This window comes from Melanerpes formicivorus, unplaced genomic scaffold (genome assembly GCF_026170545.1).
Source record: "Melanerpes formicivorus ecotype bairdi unplaced genomic scaffold, bMelFor1.0.p_v2 SCAF_4, whole genome shotgun sequence".
NCBI lineage: Eukaryota > Metazoa > Chordata > Aves > Piciformes > Picidae > Melanerpes > Melanerpes formicivorus.
Genome location: NW_027142356.1, coordinates 4038184 through 4062413, shown reverse-complemented (window position 1 = coordinate 4062413; position 24230 = coordinate 4038184). Strand labels below are relative to the sequence as shown.

Below are 24230 nucleotides of genomic sequence, written 5' to 3'. Positions count from 1 at the left end.
TGCTGTGATTTTATAGGTTCATTTAATATTCCACAACTTTCTTTAGTACATCACTGGCATAAATTGTCAAATGTAAATCATCTGAAGAAAGAAGAGACTCGTTTCACTTTTCATTCTATGTCCCAACACGACCTTCCACAGTGAGACCTTGGATGAGGGAAGCCATTCTGCCCCTGTACGCAGCACTGGTTAGCACTGAGTCCTGTGTCCAGTTCTGGGCCCCTCAGTTTAAGAAGGACATTGAGACACTTGAACGTGTCCAGAGAAGGGCAACAATGCTGGGGAGGGGTCTGGAGCACAGCCCTGTGAGGAGAGGCTGAGGGAGCTGGGGTTGCTTAGCCTGGAGAAGAGAAGGCTCAGGGGAGACCTTATTGCTCTCTACAACTCCCTGAAGGGAGGTTGTAGCCGGGTGGGGTTGGCCTCTTCTCCCAGATAACCTTTGGCAGAACAAGAGGACACAGTCTCAAGCTGTGCCAGGGGAAGTTGAGGCTTGAGATGAGGAGAAAGTTCTTCCCAGAAGGAGAGATTTGCCTTTGGAATGTGCTGCCCAGGGAGTTGGTGGAGTCAACATCCCTGGAGGTGTTCAAAAAAGGATTGAATGTGGCACTTGGTGCCATGGTTTAGTTAGTCATGAGGTGTTGGGTGGCAGGTTGGACTTGATGATCTCTGAAGTCTTTTCCAACCTGGCTGATTCTATGATTCACAGAATATGCATTTAAAGTCCACTCTGAGACCTCTCTCTGCTTAATGTTGGAATAAAATGAAAACATTTCCCAGTCCTCAAGTGCTTCACTTTCCAGGGAGCAGACGTGCTGGTTCCTCTGTCTTGAATGATCTTCTGCATTTATGGCAATCAAATGCAGTTTAAACAAGCAGCTATTAACACTACTGGCTCTTTGTCTTTTCCTTCTCCCTCCCCAGATCTCCGGAAAACCTTTGAGCAGGAGCCCTTGGGGAAAGAAGTGTCCCTGGAGCAAGAGGTCCTGCTCCAGTGCCGTCCACCTGAAGGCATCCCAGTAGCAGAGGTGAGCAGCAATAGCAGTGTCATAGCACTCAAACATCTGCCTAAGACTTGATGGGTGACTAATTGTGCAGTGAGTTAGGGCACAGCATGATGGTGGTAATGGAGAGCTGACTGACTGCTCCTTGGAGACAAGATTGATCAGGAGCTGATGAATGTGTCATAAGCGTGCCCTAAGTTGTGTGTGTCTTTCCTGTGGTCCAAAGGGTGCTGGCTGTTTCAAGTGATTCCCAAGAGTCACAGAAGAAAACAGCAGGTCTTACACCAGTTATTACTGTTCTGCTAGGAGTTAACTCTCATTATCTAAGGCTGGATTGTAGGATTACAGGTCTGTAAGCCTCTAGAACAGTGCTGTATTTGTGGCAGTGCACTAGTAGGGAAATGACTGCAAAGAAAGGACAATGAGCTGAGGAAAGCCTGAGAGACCTGAGGCTGTTTAGTCTGGAGAGGAGAAGACTGAGAGGGGATCTAATCAGTATCTGTGTATCAGTATCTCAGGGCAGGGTGTCAGGAAGGGGAAGGGACAGCCTCTGCTCAGTGGTGCACGGTGATAGGACAAGGGGCAATGGATGTGAGCTTCAGCACAGGAGGTTCCACCTCAGCATGAGGAAGAACTTCTTTACTGTGAGGGTCCCAAAGCACTGGAACAGGCTGCCCAGAGAGGTTGTGGAATCTCCTTCTCTGGAGCCTTTCCAGCCCTGTCTGGATGCGTTCCTGTGTGACCCCTGCTGGATTCTATGGTCCTGCTCTGGCAGGGAGGTTTGGACTTGAAGATCACCGGAGGTCCCTTCCAACCCCTAACATTCTGTAAGTCTGTGATCTTGTGAATATCTTTGGGTCATGGTGCCTTGCTGGGCAGAATAGCAGGCAGTTTGGTTTCAGTTTTCCCTTCCCCTTCAAAAACCACAGTTATATCTGACATCCAAAGGACATGCTGCTGGTGGAGCACATTAATCACAGCCAACAATCTTTCTCTGTACTTTTAAAGGGAAAAAAAAATACACTTATTCTGAGAAGCACCTTTCAAACATAGTTTTTTAGTTGACCAGATTCTATTTCCCCTACTTGTTTGTGCACATGCTCATGGGTGCACCAGCAGGCCTGTTTGGCACAAGAGGGTGTACCAGGGAATGGTACAGGCTTCCAGATGAAATAGCATGGGGTGCGGGCAAATAGGGGATGTGTCTGCCTAGCAATAGATCTTCAGGGGCTTCTCTGTTTTTCCTACTGACATTTAAATGAACATCAGCCAGCAGTGTGCCCAGGTGGCCAAGAAGGCCAAGGGCATCCTGGCCTGCATCAGAAATAGTGTGGCCAGCAGGAGCAGGGAAGTCATTGTGCCCTGGACTCAGCACTGATTAGGCCACACCTTGAGTCCTGTGTCCAGTTCTGGGCCCCTCAGTTTAGGAAAGATGTTGAGTTGCTGGAAGGTGTCCAGAGAAGGGCAACAAAGTTGGGGAGGGGTCTGGAGCACAGCCCTGTGAGGAGAGGCTGAGGGAGCTGGAGTTGTTTAGCCTGGAGAAGGGGAGGCTCAGGGGAGACTTTATTGCTCTCTACAACTACTTGAAGGGAGGTTGTAACCAGGTGGGGGTTGGTCTCTTCTCCCAGGCAACCAGCAATTAAACAAGAGGACACAATCTCAAGCTGTGCCAGGGGAAGCTGAGGTTTGAGATGAGGAGAAAGTTCTTCCCAGAAAGAGATTGTCCATTGGAATGTGCTGCCCAGGGAGGTGGTGGAATCCCCATCACTGGAGGTGTTCAAAAAAGGCTTGGATGTGGCACTTGAAGCCATGGTTTAGTTGTCAGGAGGTGTTAGGCATTAGGTAATAGGTTGGACTTGATGATCTCTGAAGTCTTTTCCAAGCTGGTTGATTCTGTGATTCTGTAAATAAACCCAGAGTGTGTATCCTGCCATCCACCTGGGAGCCTACCCCTCAGTAAAACCTGTGCCCGCTGACAGCAGTGGGTGTCCCTGCTAACAGGAGCTTGCCTAAGTGCAGTGGTGGCTGCACAGGAGTAGAGGAGGTGTCTCTGAGTCACAGGAGGCCTTTGAAATCCTGAATCCACTCTTAAGAGAAAAATTGGTTGTTAACGACAGTAATTCCTCTAGCTGAATTCTCTTCGGCTTTCCTCTGCCACACACAGAAGAAATTGTTGCTGATTTGCATTAGGGTAAGGTAGACTGTCATGGCTAAGTAGCAAAGTGGTTCTCACTCAGCACTGATGACTGATTCCTCAGGAAATGAAGCTTAAATTGTCATCTCTCCATCTAACCCAAGTGTAGATTTTGTCAGAATTGCAGAAACAAGTCCACAAGCATCAGGAGGAATAACTACCAGAGAAGACTTTTCCCATTTTCTTTTTCTATAGGCTGGGTTGTTGTTTTGTTTTGTTTTGTTTTGTTTTGTTTTGTTTTGTTTTCCCTGTTTTCCCAAACTGTAAGGAGTATTTAGGTCTCCTGAGTCAGACCTAACTGGCAACTGTAACGTTTATCACTTGACTTTCCTCAGTAACTCAGCAGCAATCACAGAATCACAGAGCTGTCAGGGTTGGAAGTGACCTCAAGGATCATCCAGTTCCAACCCCCCTGCCATGGGCAGGGACACCTCACACTACAGCAGGTTGCTCACAGCCACATCCAGCCTGGCTGCAAACACCTCCAGGCATGAGGCTGCCACCACGTCCCTGGGCAACCTGTGCCAGTCTCTCACCACCCTCATGGGGAACAACTTCTTCCTAACATCCAGTCTGAATCTACCCATTTCTAGTTTTACTCCATCCCCCCCAGTCCTATCACTCCCTGACACCCTCAGAAGTCCCTCCCCAGCTTTCTTGTAGCCCCCTTCAAATCCTGGAAGGCCACAAGAAGGTCTCCTCGGAGCCTTGTCTTCTACAGACCTTCTTGTGGCCTTCTGGCTCAAATTCTCTGTCTGCTCATTGCAGAGCAGCTCCAGCCCTCTGATCATCTTTGTGGCCCTTCTCTGGACACCTTCCAGCACCTCCAGATCCTTCCTGTAATAGGGGCTCCAGAACTGGAGCAATGTTTTCATTTTCTTCTCTGATGCTTCTTTGCACCAAATCAACTTGCTGTTATGCCACCACAGGACTGTTTGCAACAGGCTGTGTTGTTCACAGAGTGTAGGGCAGTACTGGGAGACTTCACTCCCTTTGCTAGAATCCTGGCTTGATGATGACAGGTAGTTTGTTTGAATGCAGTGTCACCAGCACCTCTGAAATGTCATCAGCCAGTCCAGTTATCCCCCCTCAGAAAGGACTTTAATGCTCAGCTGGGTGACTGGGACCCAAGCATTGTGATTTACTGTGATGCATGGAAGTGATCTCTGAAAAGACCTCCTGTGAGGTACTGTCATAATAACTGCACTTTTTTTTGCCTGCCTTCTAGTATCCTGACTCACCCTGTCAATAGCCAAGATTCATGACTGTGCGTTAACTGGCTCTGAATCTTGTTTGTACTGTGCTCAGGGCAGACCCCAATTAACACTTGGCTGGCGCAGAAATCTTATACTCCCCATCAAAAGAACCATTCTCAGTGTTGGGTTGTGTTTTTTTACCTCTTCTGACTTTTGAAGTCAGAAGGGGATCAAACACCCAGATTGGACAGCTGCCTAGTACAGCCTCTTTGTAGCTTCTTGCCAACACTATTAAAAGAACAAAGCCCTGAAGACTAATGAATATGAATACCTTAATGTGACACTTTATTACAGCCACTTGCTGAAGCTGGTAAGATAAATTTTAAAACCCCAGAAAGATAAAAGGTAACTAGGTGAGCTGAAGGATTACATGATTGTTTTAATTTAGAGAGGAACAAGTTCTTTGTTTAAGACTTCATTTATTTGTTCAGAGAAGTTTGTGATATGAAGGTTCTGGTAGATAAGTACAGAAGTTCTTGGGAGAAGGCAGGCAGCAGGCTGAGGCTATCTTCCATCCTGCTGAAAGACTGTTTTGATTCCAAGTATAGCAGACATTGAGACTCTTGAACGTGTCCAGAGAAGGGCAACAAGGCTGTGGAGAGGCCTTGAGCACAGCCCTGCGAGGAGAGGCTGAGAGAGCTGGGATTGTTTAGACTGGAGAAGAGGAGGCTCAGGGGAGACCTCATTGCTCTCTACCACTACCTGAAGGGAGGCTGTAGCCATGTGGGAGTTGGTCTCTTCTCCTAGGCAACCAGCACCAGAACAAGAGGACACAGTCTCAAGCTGTGCCAGGGGAAGTTTAGGCTGGAGGTGAGGAGAAAGTTCTTCACAGAGAGAGTTGTTAGCCGTTGGAATGTGCTGCCCAGGGAGGTGGTGGAGTCACCATCCCTGGAGGGGTTCAAGAGGGGATTGGACGTGGCACTTGGTGCCGTGGTTTAGTGGTCATGAGGTGCTGGGTGACAGGTTGGACTTGATGATCTTTGAGGTCTTTTCCAACCTTATTGATTCTATGATTCTATGGCAATGTGTGTGTTGCAAGTAGAGCACAGTAATGTGTGTGCACACTGCACCCTGTGATAGGACAAGGGGCAGTGGATATAAACTACAGCACAGGAGGTTCCAGCTCAAGATGAGGAGGAATTTCTTCCCTGTGAGGGTGCCGGAGCACTGGAGCAGGCTGCCCAGAGAGGTTGTGGAGTCTCCTTCTCTGGAGACTTTCAAGCCCCATCCGGATGCATTCCTACGTGACCTGTGCTGGGTTCTATGTTCCTGCTCTGGCAGGGGGAGTGGACTTGATGATCTCTGGAGGTCCCCTCCCAGCCCTAACATCCTCTGATCCTGTGCTGCAACTGTTAGCAGCATTTCCAAATGCTTTGGTGAGCATATACCTCAGATTCTTCCCACTCTGGGCACTGTGTTTTCTTTGGTATTTTATGGTTGGTTTTTTTCCCCCCACTTACTGGCTTCTGAAGTAGTAGCTGGATTTAACACCAAAACAGAGGAAGAAAAGCTTATGCTGTGAAACCATGCAAAATATGCACTCAGTTCGATAGTGGAGTCCACACTCACTAGACTTAACACCAAAACAGAGTAAGAAAAGATTGTGCTGTGAAACCATGCAAAATATATATTCAGTGTAATGTGATAGTGGAGCCCAGAGTCACTGAATTTAACACCAAAACAGAGGAAGAAAAGCTTATGCTGTGAAACCACACTAAATACTTATTCAGTGTAATGTAATAGTGGAGTGCCAGCACCTTCCACTTCCTTTTTCTCTTCCATTTCATTGTCTCCCTTCATGCTTTGATTTTTCTTTTTCCTGATATTTCCAAGTGCTGGAACCAACCCCTCTCAGGGATGCATCCTGTCCTATTTTCAGTAGCTGGGGAATTTAATCATATAATTCCCAGAATATTTAATTGCAGTTAACTGTGTCAAGCTCTTATGGATCCATGCTAGAGCAGATCTTAGTATAACTGAAGAGCTGAACCATGTGGCAGCATACAGCTGCTCCAGAGGGCAAGAAGGATGAAAACAGAGGTGGGCAGACAAAGCTTTTAAGGGAGCACTTTCCGGTCCCCCCAGATGCGCTAAGACGTGACAAGCATTAAAGAAGGCGCAGATCATGGCCACTAGAAGACACACACACAAAAAGCACAAGATCCAAATAGGAGGAGGTGTGTGTCAGGCCTCATCAAACTACATCTTGCTTGGTTTGGGGGAAACCAGATCAGCTTCTCTGTAGTCCTATATCCCTGCCCACCAGCCCTGACCAGCATCAGTGACTGCTGCACTGTGGCATACCTCCTCACTCCCAGTTTTATAGCCAATGCCAAGCTAATCCTACCTATAGGTTCTGAAAGACTCAGGGAAATGTTTTGCCTTTTGCAATGCATGGTCCAGGCAAGCAGTAGAAGCACCAGTGCAGGTCATCTTCTAGTGTCTTTCCATACTTAACTGAGGGGTGGTGGGGCAAACCCACATATGCCTGCTACGAAACAATACAAAAACCAAACCAGGAGTGGACATAAAAACAAACAACAACCTGCCCTAGCTCCATTCTTCCATGCCTTCTGCTTTTCCTTGATGAGGAGAAGCAGGGTAAGGTGGTGAGATAAGCAATGTGACCAACCAGACTAGGTAGGAGCTGCTAGTGCTCAGTGGAAATCACAGCTGCAGCTCCCTAGGGTCAACAGAAAGATCTAATTTCAATTCCACTCTCTTCTGTTTGTGCATTTCACAGAACCACAGAGTCACAGAAACATTCAGGTTGGAAAAGGCCCTCAAGATCACCAAGTCAAACCATTAACCCTACTCTACAAGGTTCACCTCTAAACCATATCCCCAAGCATCACATCCAAACCACCTTTAAACACATCCCGGCTTGTGGACTCCACCACCTCCCTGGGCAGCACATTCCAATGCCTGACCACTTTTGCTGGGAAAAAAATTCTTCCTGATGTCCAGTCTAAACCTACACAGCCATAGCTTTGAGGCCATTCACCCTTGCTCTATCTCTGAATAGAATAGAATAGAATAGAATAGAATAGAATAGAATAGAATAGAATAGAATAGAATAGAATAGAATAGAATAGAATAGAATAGAATAGAATAGAATAGAATAGGTTGGAAAAGACCTTCAAGATCATCAAGTCTAACCTATCAGCCAACACCATCTAATCAACTAAACCATGGCACCAAACACCCCATCCAGTCTCTCCCTAAACACCTCCAGTGATGGTGACTCCACCACCTCCCTGGGCAGCACATTCCAATGGCCAATTTCTCTTTTGAGGAAGAACTTCTTCCTAACATGCAGCCCAAACCTCCCCTGGCGCAGCATGAGACTGTGTCCTCTTGTTCTGGTGCTGGCTGCCTGGGAGAAGAGACCAACCCCCACCTGGCTACAACCTCGCTTCAGGGAGTTGTAGACAGCAATAAGGTCTCCTCTGAGCCTCCACTTCTCCATACTACGCAACCCCAGCTCCCTCAGCCTCTCCTCACAGGGCTGTGCTCCAGACCCCTCCCCAGCTTTGTTGCCCTTCTCTGGACACCTTCCAGCAACTCAACATCTTTCCTAAACTGCACATTCCAGAATTGGACACAGGACTCAAGATGTATCTTTACCAGTGCTGAGTACAGGGGCAGAATGACTTCCCTGCTCCTGCTGGCCACACTATTCCTGATGCAAAATTACCTGTTAGAAGAGAGCAGCACCAGCATCTCTAGAACATCCAGCAATGAGGTCTCCCCTCAGCCTACTCTCCTCCAAACTAACCATCCCCAGCTCCTTCAGTTGCTCTTCATTGGATTTATTTTTCAGGCCCTTCCCCAATTTCCTTGCCCTCCTCTGCCCTGGCTCCAGCACCTCCACATCTCTCTAATACTGAGGTGCCCAAAACTGAACATAATGCTCAAGGTGCAGCCTTACCAGAACTGAATTTTAACCTATCCTGGGAGGGCAGGAAGGATCCTATTCTGCTTCTCTCCAACCCTTAATGGTACAGTTATGAGCAATTAACTCCTTAGCTTAGTTAATTTGTTCTTTGAAAGATGTTAGCATCATATTGCACGTGGTAAAGCGCAGAGACATGGAGTCACATCAAATTAACTCATTCCAATAGGTTATGGATCAAAACATCAATGAGATGCAAGATTGGTTAATATGCCATAAAGTGCCAGGCAAACTCCTGCATTGAAGTGTATGATTAGCAGCACCTTTAACAGGGAGATAATTGCTTCTTTAATTATAATTGAGGTGCTTTGCAGAGGAGTTTAATTGCAGAACAGGGCGTAATGTACTGTTTGGTGACCCAGTTGGGTCTAAAACTGGGATGTGATATATATCCACAATCATGGCTTCAATTAGGAGCCAGAGTAAGGGGAAAAGCATCCCTGAGTCAAGAGGCAGAAGAGACTGTTTTTGCCATGTCAAGATGGCTGTGATACAGATTTCACTCAGCAGCTCTTGCATGGGCAAAACCTGGTGGAAGATGGGGTCTGCTCCAAACAGACAGCATCAAGTGGCTGCTTCATCTAATTGATTATTAATATGACTGCTCTTTGCCGTGTTTCATGAGAGCCACTTAGGTTTTGCAGCAGTTCCCCCTTAATTGGGAGTTCATGTGTATGCATTTCCATGCAGGTGTGTGTCACCCAGGCAGTGCTTTGCATTCCCAGCAGCAACGTGAGCTCTAAGAAAAGTGAGGATAGGAATTTGTGGCCACAAATACTAATTAGCTGGGAAGTGACTCTGTTCGTTGCAGAGCCTTCCAACACCCAGAAGAACTGTCTGTGAGTGTGAATGGAAGAGCAGGGAGGAGGGAAGAAGGTTTGTGGGCAGAAAGAGCACAGCCCAAAAGGAATGAGTACTGCCCATTCATTTGCCCTGGAGAGCCATTGGACAAGGTTTGGCAATGCAGGCCTGTCCTCCCAAAGTACAGGATAAGCTCCTCACAGTTCTCAGTGTCTGATTCCATGGTGATACCCCACCTGGAGTACTGTGTCTGGTTCTGGAGCCCCTATTACAGGAAGGACATGGATGTTCTGGAGCACATCCAAAGAAAGGCCATGAGGATGATCAGAGGGCTGGTTAATGGTCCAGGCCACAAAGGACCACCATAGACCATCCAGTCTGACCCCCCTGCAGTCAGCAGGGACATGCCCAACTAGATCAGTTTGCCCAGGGCCTGGTCCAGCATCACCTTGAATATCTGCAGGGAAGCATCCTCAACCACCTCTGTGGGCAACCTGTTGCAGTGTTCCACCACCCTCATAGTTCCTAACATCCAAGAAGGATCTGGAGGTGCTGGAACATGTCCAGAGTAGGGCCACAAGGTTGATAAGGGGTCGGGACCTCCTTTGCTATGAGGACAGACTAAGAGAGTTGGGGTTGTTCAGTCTGGAGAAGAGAAGGCTGCAAGGAAATCTTTTTGTGGCCTTCCAGGATCTGAAGGGGGTTACAAGAAAGCTGGAGAGGGACTTTTTAGGGTGTCAGGGAGTGATAGGACTGGGGGGAATGGAGCAAAACTAGAAATGGGTAGATCCAGATTAGATGTTAGGAAGAAGTTCTTCCCCAGGAGGGTGGTGAGAGACTGGCACAGGTTGCCCAGGGAGGTGGTGGCAGCCTCATGCCTGGAGGTTTTTTCAGCCAGGCTGGATGTGGCTGTGAGCAACCTGCTGTAGTGTGAGGTGTCCCTGGCCATAGTAGAGGGGTGATGATGATGGGTGAGACTGGAGGATCCTTGAGGTCCTTTCCAGCCCTGACAGTTCTGTGGTTCTATGATTTCTGTTCCTTTTTGCATACTCTCTGCACCCCAGTCTCCTTACTGGTGGGTGATCAGGGCAATTTTCTGAGAAGCATGAGAGTTTGGTTACAACCCCTTGCATTTACATATTGTGCTTTCCTGGGAAATGCACTGACAACTAACTTGTTAGGTGGCCTTATTTTATCATTTCTTACCAGTTCATTTTCACAGTTCAGAAGCCAATGCTGAGGTGTACAGGTCTTTTTCCAGCACAAAGTTTGTGAGGCTTGAATTCTCAATAGGATCTCTAAAGGACAGAGAGAGATCCTGCTGTGCCAGCCATGCACAGGATAGGCAGGGGTGCACTGGCCTCATCAATCAGAATCCTGCCTCATCTTGTATCACAGAATCACAGAAACATTCAGATTGACAAAGACCCTCAGGATCACCAAGTCCAACCCAGAACCCTACTCTACAAGGGTCACCCCTATATCATATCCCCAAGCACCACATCCAAACTACCTTAAAACTCATCCAGGCTTGGGGATTCCACCACCTCCCTGGGCAGCACATTCCAGTGGCAAATTACTCTTTCTGGGAAGAACTTTCTCCTCATCTTTAGCCTAAACTTCCCCTGGCACAGCTTGAGACTGTGTCCTCTTCTTCTGGTGGTGGTCGCCTGGGAGAAGAGACCAACCCCCACCTGGCTACACCTCCCTTCAGGGAGTTGGAGACAGCAATAAGGTCTCCCCTGAGCCTCCTCTTCTCCAGGCTAAACAATCCCAGCTCCCTCAGCCTCTCCTCACAGGGCTGTGCTCCAGACCCCTCCCCAGCTTTGTTGCCCTTCTCTGGACATGTTCAAGTGTCTCAATGTCCTTCTTAAACTGAGGGGCCCAGAACTGGACACAGGACTCCAGGTGTGACCTAACCAATGCAGAGTACAGGGGCACAATGGCTTCCCTGCTTCTGCTGGCCACACTATTGCTGATGCAGGCCAGGATGCCCTTGGCCTTCTTGGCCACCTGGGCACACTGCTGGCTCATGTTCATCTGGCTGCCAACTAATACCCCCAGGTCCCTCTCTGCCTGGCTGCTCTCCAGCTACTTCAGCCCCAACCTGTAGCACTGCATGGGTTTAGTCTTAGTCTTAGCTGCCTTGTTTCAGGCTGCTGCTGCTGCTGGAAGCATCCTGAAACAAGTCTGGTTGCTGCTCTGAGGTGCAGCTGGAGTGGCAACTGCAGGTTTCGTGTTCTCGCTGATGGTCTTGCACATGGCAGATCCCTTCTGTTAATTAGAACAAATGTGCCCATTATGTTAATGTATCTCCCGATACCAATCAAGGAATAATTAGAGGCAACACATCTGTCTCTCACTGGGGAGCAGGATGACAGAAGAAGGCGCTACAAGGTGTGCTGCTCTAAATTACAGCCACCGTGCACTGTGCAGCTTGGACCCCTATTACAGGAAGGACCTGGTGGTGCTGGAGCATGTCCAGAGAACATCCACAGAGATGATCAGAGGGTTGGAGCACCTCTGCTATGAGGACAGACTGAGGGAGTATGGGCTGTTCAGTCTGGAGAAGAGAAGGCTCCAAGGAGACCTCCTTGTGGCCTTCCAGTAGCTGAAGAGGGCTACAAGAAAGCTGTGGAGGGACCTTTTAGGGTGTCAGGGAATGACAGGACTGGGGGGAATGGAGCAAAACTAGAAATGGGTAGATTCAGATTGGATGTTAGGAAGAAGTTCTTCCCCATGAGGGTGGTGAGACACTGGCACAGGTTGCCCAGGGAGGTTGTGGAAGCCTCATCCCTGGGGGTTTTCAAGGGCAGGCTGGATGTGGCTGTGAGCAACATTATGTAGTGTGGCAGGGGAGCTGGAACTAGATGATCTTTGAGGTTCCTTCCAACCCTAGCAGTTCTATGATTCTATGCTTCTAACTTCCTCAGTCAGTCACAACAATGGCTCAGTGCTTGCCAGTGCGTTAGCTGCATTGGAAATGCAGTTCCAGCACAGCTGGCAGGAGCCTTGTGCCTTACTGCTCTGCAAATTGCATCCTGATCATAGACTAGACTAGACTAGACTAGACCAGGTTGGAAGAGACCTTCAAGATCATCGTGTCCAACCTATCATCCAACACCACCTAATCAACTAAACCATGCAACCAAGCACCCTATCAAGTCTCCTCCTTCTCTGACCAAAACGTCAGGGTGTGCTCCACCTTCTCAGAATCCACAGCTGATACGAGTGAGAATGTTGTTGATTGTTCTTGCACCGCTATGGAAGAGCTTGCTCTTGCTAATCCATTAAAAAAAATACCTTCTCAGGAGGAAAACTTAAAACAAAACAACCAAAAGAAGAAAGAAATGGGGATTTTGTGCCTGCTTTGTTCTAGAGGGCCTGGTTGAAACAAAAACCGATGACATGTTGTTATAATTTTCCAAAGCTGCCATCTTTACACCATCCTTCATGGCAATGTTGTTGCCAGTTAAATTATGTCCATTCTGATGAGGAAAAACTCATGGCCTGTCTTTTTCTATGTATATGCATAGCCTTATTAGTACATATATTAATAACACTTGGGGGGAATTGTCTGATTTCATTGAATAATCATCCCTAGGTACCAGTTTCAGAACTCTTTTGACCATAACTAGCAATTGTACATCCTCAGTATTCAGGCAAAAGCAAATCACCTGTAACCTAGAGAAGAGGAGACTCAGGGGAGACTTTATTGCTCTATACAACTATCTGAAAGGAGGTTGTATCCAGGTGGGGGTTGGTCTCTTCTCCCAGGTAACCAGCACCAGAACAAGAGGACACAGTCTCAAGCTGTGCCAGGGGAGGTTTAGGCTGGAGGTGAGGAGAAAGTTCTTCCCAGAAAGAGTAAGCAGCCATTGGAATGTGCTGCCCTGGGAGGTGGTGGAATCACTGGCACTTGGAGCCATGGTTTAGTTGTCAGGAGGTGTTAGGTATTAGGTAATAGGTTGGACTTGATGATCTCTGAGGTCTTTTTCACCCTGGTTAATTCGATGATTTGGTGATTCTATAGGCTCCGGAAACTCTTATTCAGATTTGAAAAATGGAGCCATGAAGGTGTAATTTAGTATGCTCCTGAAGACTTTGAAACATCATGAGTACCCCACTGCCACTCTGTCTGCTTGCCCAGAGGGTTGCTGGTCTCTGGTACTTAAATTTCCATCTTTCTTGCCAGCCACCGTTGTTCAGGCAACTTCTGTAATAACAGTGTGCATACTTGTCATTCATTCATAAATTACACTGTCTTGTTCTGCTTTCTCCTCTCCTCTCCTCTCCTCTCCTCTCCTCTCCTCTCCTCTCCTCTCCTCTCCTCTCCTCTCCTCTCCTCTCCTCTCCTCTCCTCTCCTCTCCTCTCCTCTCCTCTCCTCTCCTCTCCTCTCCTCTCCTCTCCTCTCCTCGAGTCTCCTCGAGTCTCCTCGAGTCTCCTCTCCTCGAGTCTCCTCTCCTCGAGTCTCCTCTCCTCGAGTCTCCTCTCCTCTCCTCGAGTCTCCTTTCCTTGAGTCTCCTCGAGTCTCCTCGAGTCTCCTCTTCTCAAGTCTCCTCTCCTCGAGTCAATTCGAGTCTCTTCTCCTCTCCTCGAGTCTCCTTGAGTCTCCTCTCCTCGAGCCTCCTCTCCTCCCGAGTCCCCTCTCCTCCCGAGTCCCCTTCCCTTCCCTTCCCTTCCCTTCCCTTCCCTTCCCTTCCCTTCCCTTCCCTTCCCTTCCCTTCCCTTCCCTTCCCTTCCCTTCCCTTCCCTTCCCTTCCCTAATAGATAGTAGATAGATAGATAATAGATTATAGATAGATAGGTACATAGATAGATACATAGATAGGTAGTAGATAGGTACATAGATAAAGATGATTGATAGATTGATAGATAGATTGAGAGAGAGAGAGAGAGAGAGATAGAGAGAGAGAGATGAAAGCAGTCTGTGGTCAAATTGACCAGAAGTCTCTGGTCAAATTATTCACCAGCTTCTCCCTTCAGATTTGGTGATGCTGTTGTTTGCTGCATGAACAGACTCCTGACATCATCAAAACTGGGAATCAGGAGGAAGACCAAATTAGATGTGTTAAAGATGAATCTCATGGGGGAGATGGGGCTTAGACAAGCACTCACGGGACCAACACCCTGACAAAACAGATTTTTCAGGAGAAAGACATCCTATTATTCTGCAAATTTAATATTTTATTGTTAGCAAATCCTGTGTGCTTTTTTAGGTGAAAAGGGTCTTTTTCCTGAGAGAGTTGGTGAAGAGCTAGAGGCAGTGTACTAAATTATACAGAGGATCCTTTTTCTTCTGTTATTGGCAACTTCTGTTTCCATATCATCTTCAATGTTTTTGCAGGGATGAAAGGGAATTGTAATGCTCATAGCTTGAGTTTTGTCTAATCAGCTGAGACCCAGACTGAATATTCATGTGTGTGTTTTAGTAGAGAGAGAAAGTGTTGCAGGGTACTGGGAAAAGGGAACTGCATGCTGGAGCATGGAGCCTTGCATAGGTCTGAGTTCTGCTAAAGCATGTGTTTGGATGGGTATGTCAGAAACATGGCTCTTTTAGTGGGACACAGAATCATAGAATCATAGAATCAAACAGGTTGGAAAAGACCTCAGAGCTCTTCAAGTCCAACCTATCACCCAAGACCTCATAACAGCTAAACCGTGGCTCCAAGTGCCACATCCAATCCCCTCTTAAACCTCCAGGGTTGGGGACTCCACCATCTCCCTGGCCAGCACATTCCAATGGCCAATTACTCTTTTTGGGAAGAACTTTCTCTTCACCTCCAGCCTAAACTTCCCCTGGCACAGCATGAGACTGTGTCCTCTTGTTCTAGTGCTGGTTGTCTGGGAGAAGAGACCAACCCCCACCTGGCTACAACCTCCCTTCAGGTAGTTGTAGACAGGAACAAGGTCTCCCCTGAGCCTCCTCTTCTCCAGACTAAACAACCCCAGCTCCCTCAGCCTCTCCTCACAGGGCTGTGCTCCAGACCCCTCCCCATTCTTGCTGCCCTTCTCTGGACATGTTCAAGTGTCTCAATGTCCTTCTTAAACTGAGGAGCCCAGAACTGGACACAGTCCTCAAGGTGTGGCCTAATCAGTGATGAGTACAGGGTAGAATGACTTCCCTGCTTCTGCTGGCCACACTACTCTTGATGCAGGCCAGAGTGCCATTGGCCTTCTTGGCCACCTGGGCACACTGCTGGCTCATGTTCATCTGGCTGTCAACCAGTACTCCCAGGTCCCTTTCTGCCTGGCTGCTCTCCAGCCACTCCAACTCCAGCCTGTAGCACTGCATGGGGTTGCTGTGGCCAAAGTGCAGCACCCAGAATTTGGACTTGTTAAATGTCATCATGTTGGACTCAGTACTTGAGCAGTTTCTGGAATGTCCTTGGAAAAGTGAGGTTTGTGAGAGCAGTCTCAGCAGTTAGCACCTCCTGGGTCCAGTGGACTGCTTGTATTTATGTTCACAGATTCATAGATTCATAGAATACCAGGTTGGAAGGGACCTCAGGGATCATCTAGTCCAACTTTTCATGGTAAGTTTAAATGAGGTGGCCCAGCACCCTCTTCCATAAATGAAAACCTGAGCACGAGCTGAAGTGATCCAGTGACATGAAGCGCTGGCCCACTCAGGGCTCCAGTCCTGTCCTTAGGAGCATGCCTGTTTCAAATGAAAACAAACTACTAGATTTGAAGACAAATCATATTAGGACAGCTCACAGCAGTGTGGGTGGTTCTTTAGGAAGGCAATACAGAGAACATTGTCTAGATTAAAAATCACATACGAAAATATTTTCCCTGTGTAACCAAGGAAAATACTCTTTATTGAAAATTGATGGGGAAGGGCCTGGAAAATAAATATGATGAATATCAACTGAAGAAGCTGGGGGGGATCTTTGTGGGGGACATGGACAGTGGCATTGAGTGCACCCTCAGCAAGTTTGCTGATGACACCAAGATGTGTGGTGCAGCAGACACGCTGGAGGGAAGGGAGGCCATCCAGAGGGACCTGGACAGGCTGGAGAGGTGGGCACAGGCCAACCTCATGAAGTTCAATAAGAGCAAGTGCAGGGTCCTGCATCTGGGTCGAGGCAATCCCAGGCACAAATACAGGCTGGGCAGTGACTGGCTGGAGGGTAGCCCTGAGGAGAGAGACTTGGGGGTGCTGGTGGACAAAAAGCTCAACATGAGCTCTCAGTGTGCACTTGCAGCCCGCAAAGCCAATCAGATCCTGGGCTGCATCAGGAGAAGTGTGGCCAGCAGGTCGAGGGAGGTGATCCTCCCCCTCTACTCAGCCCTGGTGAGACCCCACCTGGAGTACTGTGTCCAGTTCTGGAGCCCCTATTACAAGAGGGATGTGGAGGTGCTGGAACGTGTCCAGAGAAGGGCCACGAGGATGATCAGAGGGCTGGAGCACCTCTCCTGTGAGGACAGACTGAAGGAGTTGGGGCTGTTCAGTCTGCAGAAGAGAAGGCTCCGAGGAGACCTAATTGTCGCCTTCCAGTATCTGAAGGGGGCCTACAGGAAGGCTGGGGAAGGACTTCTCAGGATATCAGGTAGTGATAGGACTAGGGGGAATGGAATGAAGCTGGAGGTGGGGAGATTCAGGCTGGATGTGAGGAGGAGGTTCTTCACCATGAGAGTGGTGAAACCCTGGAATGGGTTGTCCAGAGAGGTGGTCGAGGCCCCATCCCTGGGGGTGTTTAAGAGCAGGCTGGATGAGGCTCTGTCCAGCCTGATCTAGTGTGGGGTGTCCCTGCCCATGGCAGGGGGGTTGGAACTAGATGATCCTTGTGGTCCCTTCCAACCCTGAATGAAACTATGAAACTATGAAACTATGGTTAGTTTGAAAAAGAAGAGGCTGAGGGGAGACCTCATTGCTGTCAACAACTACCTGAAAGGACCTTGTGGAGAGGTTGGTGCTGGTCTCTTCTCACAGTTAATTAGTGATGGAACAAGAGGGAATGGCCTCAAGCTGTGAATGGGTAGGTTTAGACTGGACATGAGGAAGAATTTTTTCATGGTAAGAGTGGTCAGGCACTGGAATGTGCTGCCCAGGGAGGTGGTGGAATCCCCAAGCCTGGATGTGTTTAAAGGTGGTTTGGATGTGGTGCTTGGGGCTATGGTTTAGAGGTGACCCTTGTAGAGCAGAGTTGGACTTGGTTGGACTTGGTCATCCTGAGGGTCTCTTTCAACCTGAATGCTTCTGTGAAATAAAATATAGCTGACATAAAGAAAGGGGAAAATAGCATTGATGTAGTCCTTGTGGTTCCCCATTTCCTTGGTAGCTGTCTTTATCTCTTTTAATGCTGACTGCAGTCAAACAACAGCATGCATGTGCCAGTGAGCAGACCTGTGCTTGAAACCGGCAGCATGTTTCTAGTTTGGCAGTGTGACCTGCTCTGGTATAGGGCCTCACTGTGCTGCATCCAGAGCAGGCATGCTGTAGTAGTAGTTTGGGCTGTGTGCCCTCTGCTACAGGGGTGTTTCCTGTGTCCAGAAGTCCAGCCCAGTGAGTGGACACAGAAAATTAGGTATTTCCTACCATGATACCCTGCACCACTATGAAATCCACAGCGGGGTCTGGCACTTCCTCTTTCCTTCCTCTCCACCACCCGGTAACTGGGGGAGATATCTCCCGGCCATGGGCTAGGCCCAAGGCCACGGGGAGACGGGCTGTCTCAGATCTGGCCAGCTGAGACTAGCATGCCGAGGGGGGGTTGGGGGTGGGGGGGAAGGAGGAGCCCTGGGGGTCTTGGGTGCACCCTCAGGTGGGGATGGGATCTTTCTGGGTCTGTTTTGGGGTTTCTCTTGTCACTGTGTTTCTGGCTTTCTGCACGCACTCACCAGTCTCTATTTAAACTTACCATCACTTTTGCAATCTGTTTGTCTGAGTCGTTATTTCTGCCCATGGAGGGGAGGGGTGTGCCCCAACCCATTACACATGCACAAGGTTACTGCATTACTAACTGCCTATTTAGGCAAGAGGCACAAAAGGATGGGTGAGTTTTCTCCTGTTCTAGAGTTTCTGATGTAAGGACATTTCCTGTTGGTGGATATGATCCTAAGGTATCACTGCCTCTCTTATCTCTTGCTTCAGTCCCTGAAAGCATTGATCAGCTATTTATCTCTGTACAGTACCTGGTAGCCTTTGAAAATGCATTGATATCTTCAAGGCAAGGCAAGAGAGCTGTTCTATGGAAGGGTGGGAGGGAAGGGGTCCTGAAGCAAAGGGTAGATATGAGAGGAGTTCTTTTGCCTTTCTGCCATGACATTTCTTTTTGGTTGGCATCATGTGTCAGTGCTTTATGGGTGGTCATGGTGTGGTGGGTTGAAATTTCACCCCCCAGTATTAACTTTGCCAGCCCAGCCCAGTTGGAAGCAAATGAAAGCTGTGTTTACAAGCAAAAGTACACTCTACAATGGAATGCAATGGATATGTACAAAATATCCTGGAGTTACAATAGTTACAGGTATTTACAATTGACAAACAGCACAAGAACCCCTCTGATCAAAGACCAGGGGAAGATACTAGATTCTCCTTTCCTGCCTACCCAGACCTCCCTGTATAAAAGGGGGAAGAGAAAGGAGCAGAGAAAGTTGTTGTTAGACTTAACCAAAACAATACAGCCAAGGTCAAGCAGAAGCAAGTTAGTATCTCTCCAGAGCGAAGAAGGAGAGGAGAGGAGAGGCTCGGAGGGGAGAGGCTCGGAGAGGAGAGGCTCGGAGAGGAGACTCGAGGAAAGGAGAGGAGAGGAGAGGAGACTCGAGGAGAGGAGAGGAGACTCGAGGAGAGGAGACTCGAGGAGAGGAGACTCGAGGAGAGGAGAGGAGACTCGAGGAGAGGAGACTCGAGGAGAGGAGACTCGAGGAGAGGAGAGGAGACTCGAGGAGGAGAGGAGAGGAGAGGAGAGGAGAGGAGAGGAGAGGAGAGGAGAGGAGAGGAGAGGAGAGGAGAGGAGAGGAGAGGAGAGGAGAGGAGAGGAGAGGAGAGGAGAGGAGAGGAGAGGAGAGAGCAGATACTGTACCTGTTGTGATGTGACATGACATGCTGCTGACTCACTGCTTCCTCTCTGGCCCAAAGGTGGAGTGGCTGAAGAACGAGGATGTGATTGATCCTGTAGAAGACCGAAATTTTTACATCACCATTGATCACAACCTGATCATCAAGCAAGCCCGGCTCTCTGACACTGCCAACTACACCTGCGTTGCCAAAAACATTGTGGCCAAAAGGAAGAGCACCACAGCCACCGTCATTGTCTATGGTAAGTGATGCCTTCTGCTGCACATGGATGGATGTCTACTCAAAGTGACTGTGGGAGGACAGCAGGGGGTTGCCAAATGCCTGTGTGTGACCAGGCTAGAGTTGTTCCTGCGATCTGGGGTCCATTGGGTGATGAATGAAGGCATGAACCCTCTTGCCGTGTAGCAAAGTGGTTCCAGAAATGCAGAGAGCAGAGCATCTCAGAAGTCTTCTCAGAAGTCCTTTATTACAGCAGTGTAGAATCCCTTGCATTGCAGTCTCAGAGTGTCCTTAATAGCAGAAGTCCTGGAAGCCTGTAACAGACAAAGCACCTGACAGAAGTCTTGAGCATATCCCTAGCAGCATCCCTACACGGAAGCCCTAGCCAGAAGAAGTAGCTAACAAAAGCAGAAGTCCCTAGCAGCCCTAACCTCCCTTCCTCCCCCCCAAGCCATTCTATTTCTCAGAGTAGCTGTTTGAATTCTCCTTCTTATCAATCACTTATCCAATGAACCCCAAGTGCATCACTCAACCAACAAACCCAAAATACATATATAAGCTAAATGCATTCTTCCTGTGAGAGGTGCCAGCGTGCCAAGGAGGTGGCTTCTGCAGCATGTTCCAATCACAGGGTGCCAACATGTCAGGATCTTGTTCTTGGCACACATGGAATGTGATTGTTTTGCTCTTCCTAGAAACTAGTGTGCCGTGCCATGCACTCTGTACCTGTCCAGCAGCTGCCCACAGAACAGTGGCTGCATCAGCTAGGCCTGCGCTGCCTGCTGGCTTGCAGCCATACATAGTGACTGCAGTCAGGGGTCAGTACTGAAAATGCTGTGAAGTACAAATCACAGAATCATAGAATGGTCCAGGCTTGAAGGGACCTCTAAAGGTCACCCAACCTGACCTCCCCACAGTCAGTAGGGGCATCCCCAACTAGATCAGGCTGCCCAGGGTCTCGTCCAGCTTCACCTTGAATATCTCCAGGGATGGGGCCCCAAACACCTCCCTGGGTGACCTGTTCCAGTGTTCCACCAACCTCACAGTAAAGAACTTATTCCTAACACCCAACCTAAATCTGCTCTGTTCTAGTCCCTCGTCCGTCCCTGCAGGTCTTTGCAAACAGTCTCTCTCCACCCTTCCTGTAGCCCCCTTCAGGTAGTGGGAGGCTGCTGTTAGGTCTCCCTGGCACCTCCTCTTCTCCAGGCTGAACACCCTCAACTCCCTCAGTCTGGCCTCATAGCAGAGCTGCTCCAACCCCCTGATCATTTTCATGGCCTCCTCTGGACCCTCTCCATCAGGTCCATGACTTTCCTATATTGAGGACTCCAGACCTCACAGTACTGCAGGTGAGGTCTCAGCAGAGCAGAGCGAAGTGTCAGAATCACCTCTCTGGCTCTGCTGGCAATGCTGCTTTGGATGCAGCCCAGGATGTGATTTACCTTCTGTGCTGCAAGCTCACACTGCCTGCTGATGTCCAGCCTCTCCTCCATCAGCACTCCCAAGTCCTTTTCCTCAGGGCTGCTTTCTATCACCTCCTCCCCCAGTCTGTATTGCCAGTGAGGATTATTCCAATGGCTCAGCTGATATGTGACAGACAACAGCATTAAAACTGGAAGAGGCACCTACAAACCAGCGACTTGGAGGTTGCACCTGGTGCCATAACACAGGCTGGCTCTGTGCAGAGAGGGAACATTAGGTCACTTCCTCCAGCAGGACTGTCCAAGGCTTTGCTCCTACCATTCTGTTTTCCTTGAATAGTGTTGCTTTTCAGAAATAAAACTGAAAGCTTAAGAATGTCAGAGTGCAGGCAGAACCTTTTGTCTTCTCATATTTCTTTAAATAAACTTACTTTTAGTGTCTACTACCAAAGCATACTCTGATGTCAGGGCAAAGTAGCAAAGCACTCTGGGACTGCAGTTCATAAGCACACAAACAAGCTCAAAAATAAACACCAGGGGAACAAGAAGCATGGGATAATACTGCTCTCTGTCTGCATCCACAGCCTTGATCTAATACTGAAGATAGCCATGCTTTGGCTGGGGAGAGGCCCAAGAAAATGCCCTCCTGATGTCTCTTTCAGTCTGTGCTGTGCTGCAGCTCTGCCCCACCACCAGTCTGAGCCTTTCTCCCCCCTGCAAAGTGACTGCCTCAATGTATCTCAGGCAAGGATAACCACCAGAGCAAAACCTGCTCTGACAGAGTGTCAGCTGACTGTCCTGATGTTCCTTACAATCAGCTTAATTATAGGATAGACAAGTGGGAAAAATTCCCTGTGATTATCCCTAATATTCATTTCATATTCAGGGTAGCATTTAGATTTCATTGTGAGCAGTTGCTTTCCTGAAGTTGCAATGAGTGCCTTTGGGTTCAGTTTTTATAGAAAATGGACTGAATTGAGCTAATTAAGCAGTGTTTGTGATATTGAGGGATGGACTGTGTTTTGCAACTGTGATGAATGAAGAAACATAAAGATGTAGGCAGAGCTGTGAGTGCTCTCTGAACCTGCAGAGATGGTGGCAATGCACATGCCACCTGGTGCTGAGTGGTGGGTCAGGTCAGTTGCCAGGAAAAGACAGGTCACCTCCCAGCCTTAGCAGTTACCAAATCATAGAATCACAGAATTGTCAGGGTTGGTAGGAACTTCAAGGATCATCCAGTTCCAACACCCCTGCCATGGGCTGGGACACCTCACACTACAGCAAGTTGCTCACAGCCACATCCAGCCTGGCTGCAAAAACCTCCAAGCATGAGGCTGCCAACCACCTCCCTGGGCAACCTGTGCCAGTCTCTCACCAACCTCACGGGGAAGAACTTCTCCCTAACATCCAATCTGAATCTACCCACTTCTAGTTTTGTTCCATTTTCCCCAGTCTTATCACTCCCTGACACCCTCAAAAGTCCCTCCCCAGCTATCTTGGAGCCCCCTTCAGATCCTGGAAGGCCACAATTAGGTCTCCTCAGAGCCTTCTCTTCTCCAGATTGAACAGCCGCAACTCTCTCAGTCTGTCCTCATAGGAGAAGAGTTCCAGCCCTCTGATCCTCCTTGTGACCATTCTCTGGACACTTTCCAGCTCCTCAAGATCCTTCCTGTAATAGGGGCTGCAGAACAGGATACAGTGCTCCAGGTGTAATTTCACCAGAGTGAAGTAGAGGGGGAGAATCACCTCCCTGGCCCTGCTGACCACACTTCTCTTGCTGCAGCCCAGGCTCTGGTTGGCTTTCTGGGCTGCAAGTGCACACTGGTGGCTCTTGTTGAGCTTCTCATCCCCTAACACCCCAAGTCTTTCATTCAGTGTCTTGTACAATGAATTCTGGCATGATGTGATTTGGTGTGCTTGAGAACTGGGTTTGTTTCGGTTCAGACTTGTTTCTTGTGCTCTACCCTTCCATCACTTTTGACTATTGTTGGAGACAGAATGACTGTTGTGGCTAGATAGGTGACGGAATTTGTCATCTTTTGTTATTTTATCTTCTAAGCCCTGCATCTGCTATATAAAAGGGTTGCAGAGAGTGGTGGTTTGCGCCTTTACTGGGAATTAAGAGCTCAGATGGGGGCTGAGGCTGAGCATCTCTCCCCCCCGCTTCCCTCCTCCTCTTTTCCTGATCGAGAGGGAAGAAAAAAGAAGAAAGGGAAGGAGCAAATCTACCAAAAAATGATTTGGAGTTAGTTTGGAAGTAGAGAGGTAAAAAATTTATTTAAAATACAGGAAGGGTTCACAGGGGTAAGGAACAAGGATGGATGGGCAAAAATTTGTGTACAAAACCAGTCCTTTGGAAAGGTGTGGATGTAGCAGGGAGGAGGACCAGGCCTGACCATGTGGCAGAGAAGCAGGAAGCCAGCAGCAGTCCTCTTGTCCAGGCAAAGCAGAAGCCAAAGAGACTTTTGTCCAGGCAAGGCAGAAGCCAAAAAGAGCAAATGGCTGCAGTGTCTTCCTTTTTATAGGCTTGCTGGACAGGGAGGGGGAGTGGAACAGACTGACTCCCAGGGAGAAAACCCCCTCCAGGGAGAGCAAGGTTCTCACAATCCCTCCCCCCCCTGCTTTCAGGATGGGCGTAACCCATCACACAGAGCCAATTTGTACCTTCTTTAATGCCTCTCTGTCCCTTCCCAGTGTGGATCTCTTATCTCTTGTCATGTGGAGGAGGTTTGCTGCCTGGCTCGACCTTGGCAAAGCTGATTTTGTAGCTGTGCCACATGGCTTAGCTTGGAGGGGTAGGGAGGAATGGTGGGAGGCCTGGGGGGCGCATTAAAGCCTGGGTTGTTGGAAGGCTTTTGGGTTAATGAGGCTGTTGTAAGCTGAAATGTGGATTTGGGTGTTTGCATTCATGTAAATAGTGTAAATATTTGTAAATAGTATTTCCATCTAAACTGCTAATTCTGTGGGGAGCTTTTTTATTTTATTTCTTTGGGGAGGGGTGAAATATCTTTCTGTCCACTCTAAAACTAAGACAATGACACAGAGTCAAAGGTGCAATCCTGCCTTTTCTCTCTTGCTTTCCAGTGAACGGAGGCTGGTCTACCTGGACTGAGTGGTCAGTGTGCAACAGCCGATGTGGGAGAGGCTTTCAGAAGCGTACAAGGACCTGCACCAATCCTGCCCCACTCAATGGCGGTGCCTTCTGCGAGGGACAGAGTGTTCAGAAAATAGCTTGCACCACTCTTTGCCCAGGTTCAGTATGAACAATCATAGAATCATAGAATTGTCAGGGTTGGAAGGGACCTCAAGGATCATCTAGGTCCAGCCCCCCTGCCATGGGTGTCCCATGGGCAGGGAC

The 24230-nt window shown here is 48.5% G+C and overlaps 1 protein-coding gene across 1 annotated transcript in view; it reads left to right on the top strand.

Moving 5' to 3' along the window:
- The window catches only part of UNC5C (unc-5 netrin receptor C), a 372372-nt gene that overhangs the window by 275871 nt on the left and 72271 nt on the right, over nucleotides 1–24230 (top strand). The window contains exons 4-6 of the mRNA XM_068136717.1: nucleotides 922–1025; nucleotides 19293–19473; nucleotides 23957–24129. Of these exons, the coding sequence (XP_067992818.1) occupies nucleotides 922–1025; nucleotides 19293–19473; nucleotides 23957–24129 (458 nt within the window). The remainder of the gene's footprint in view (nucleotides 1–921; nucleotides 1026–19292; nucleotides 19474–23956; nucleotides 24130–24230) is intronic.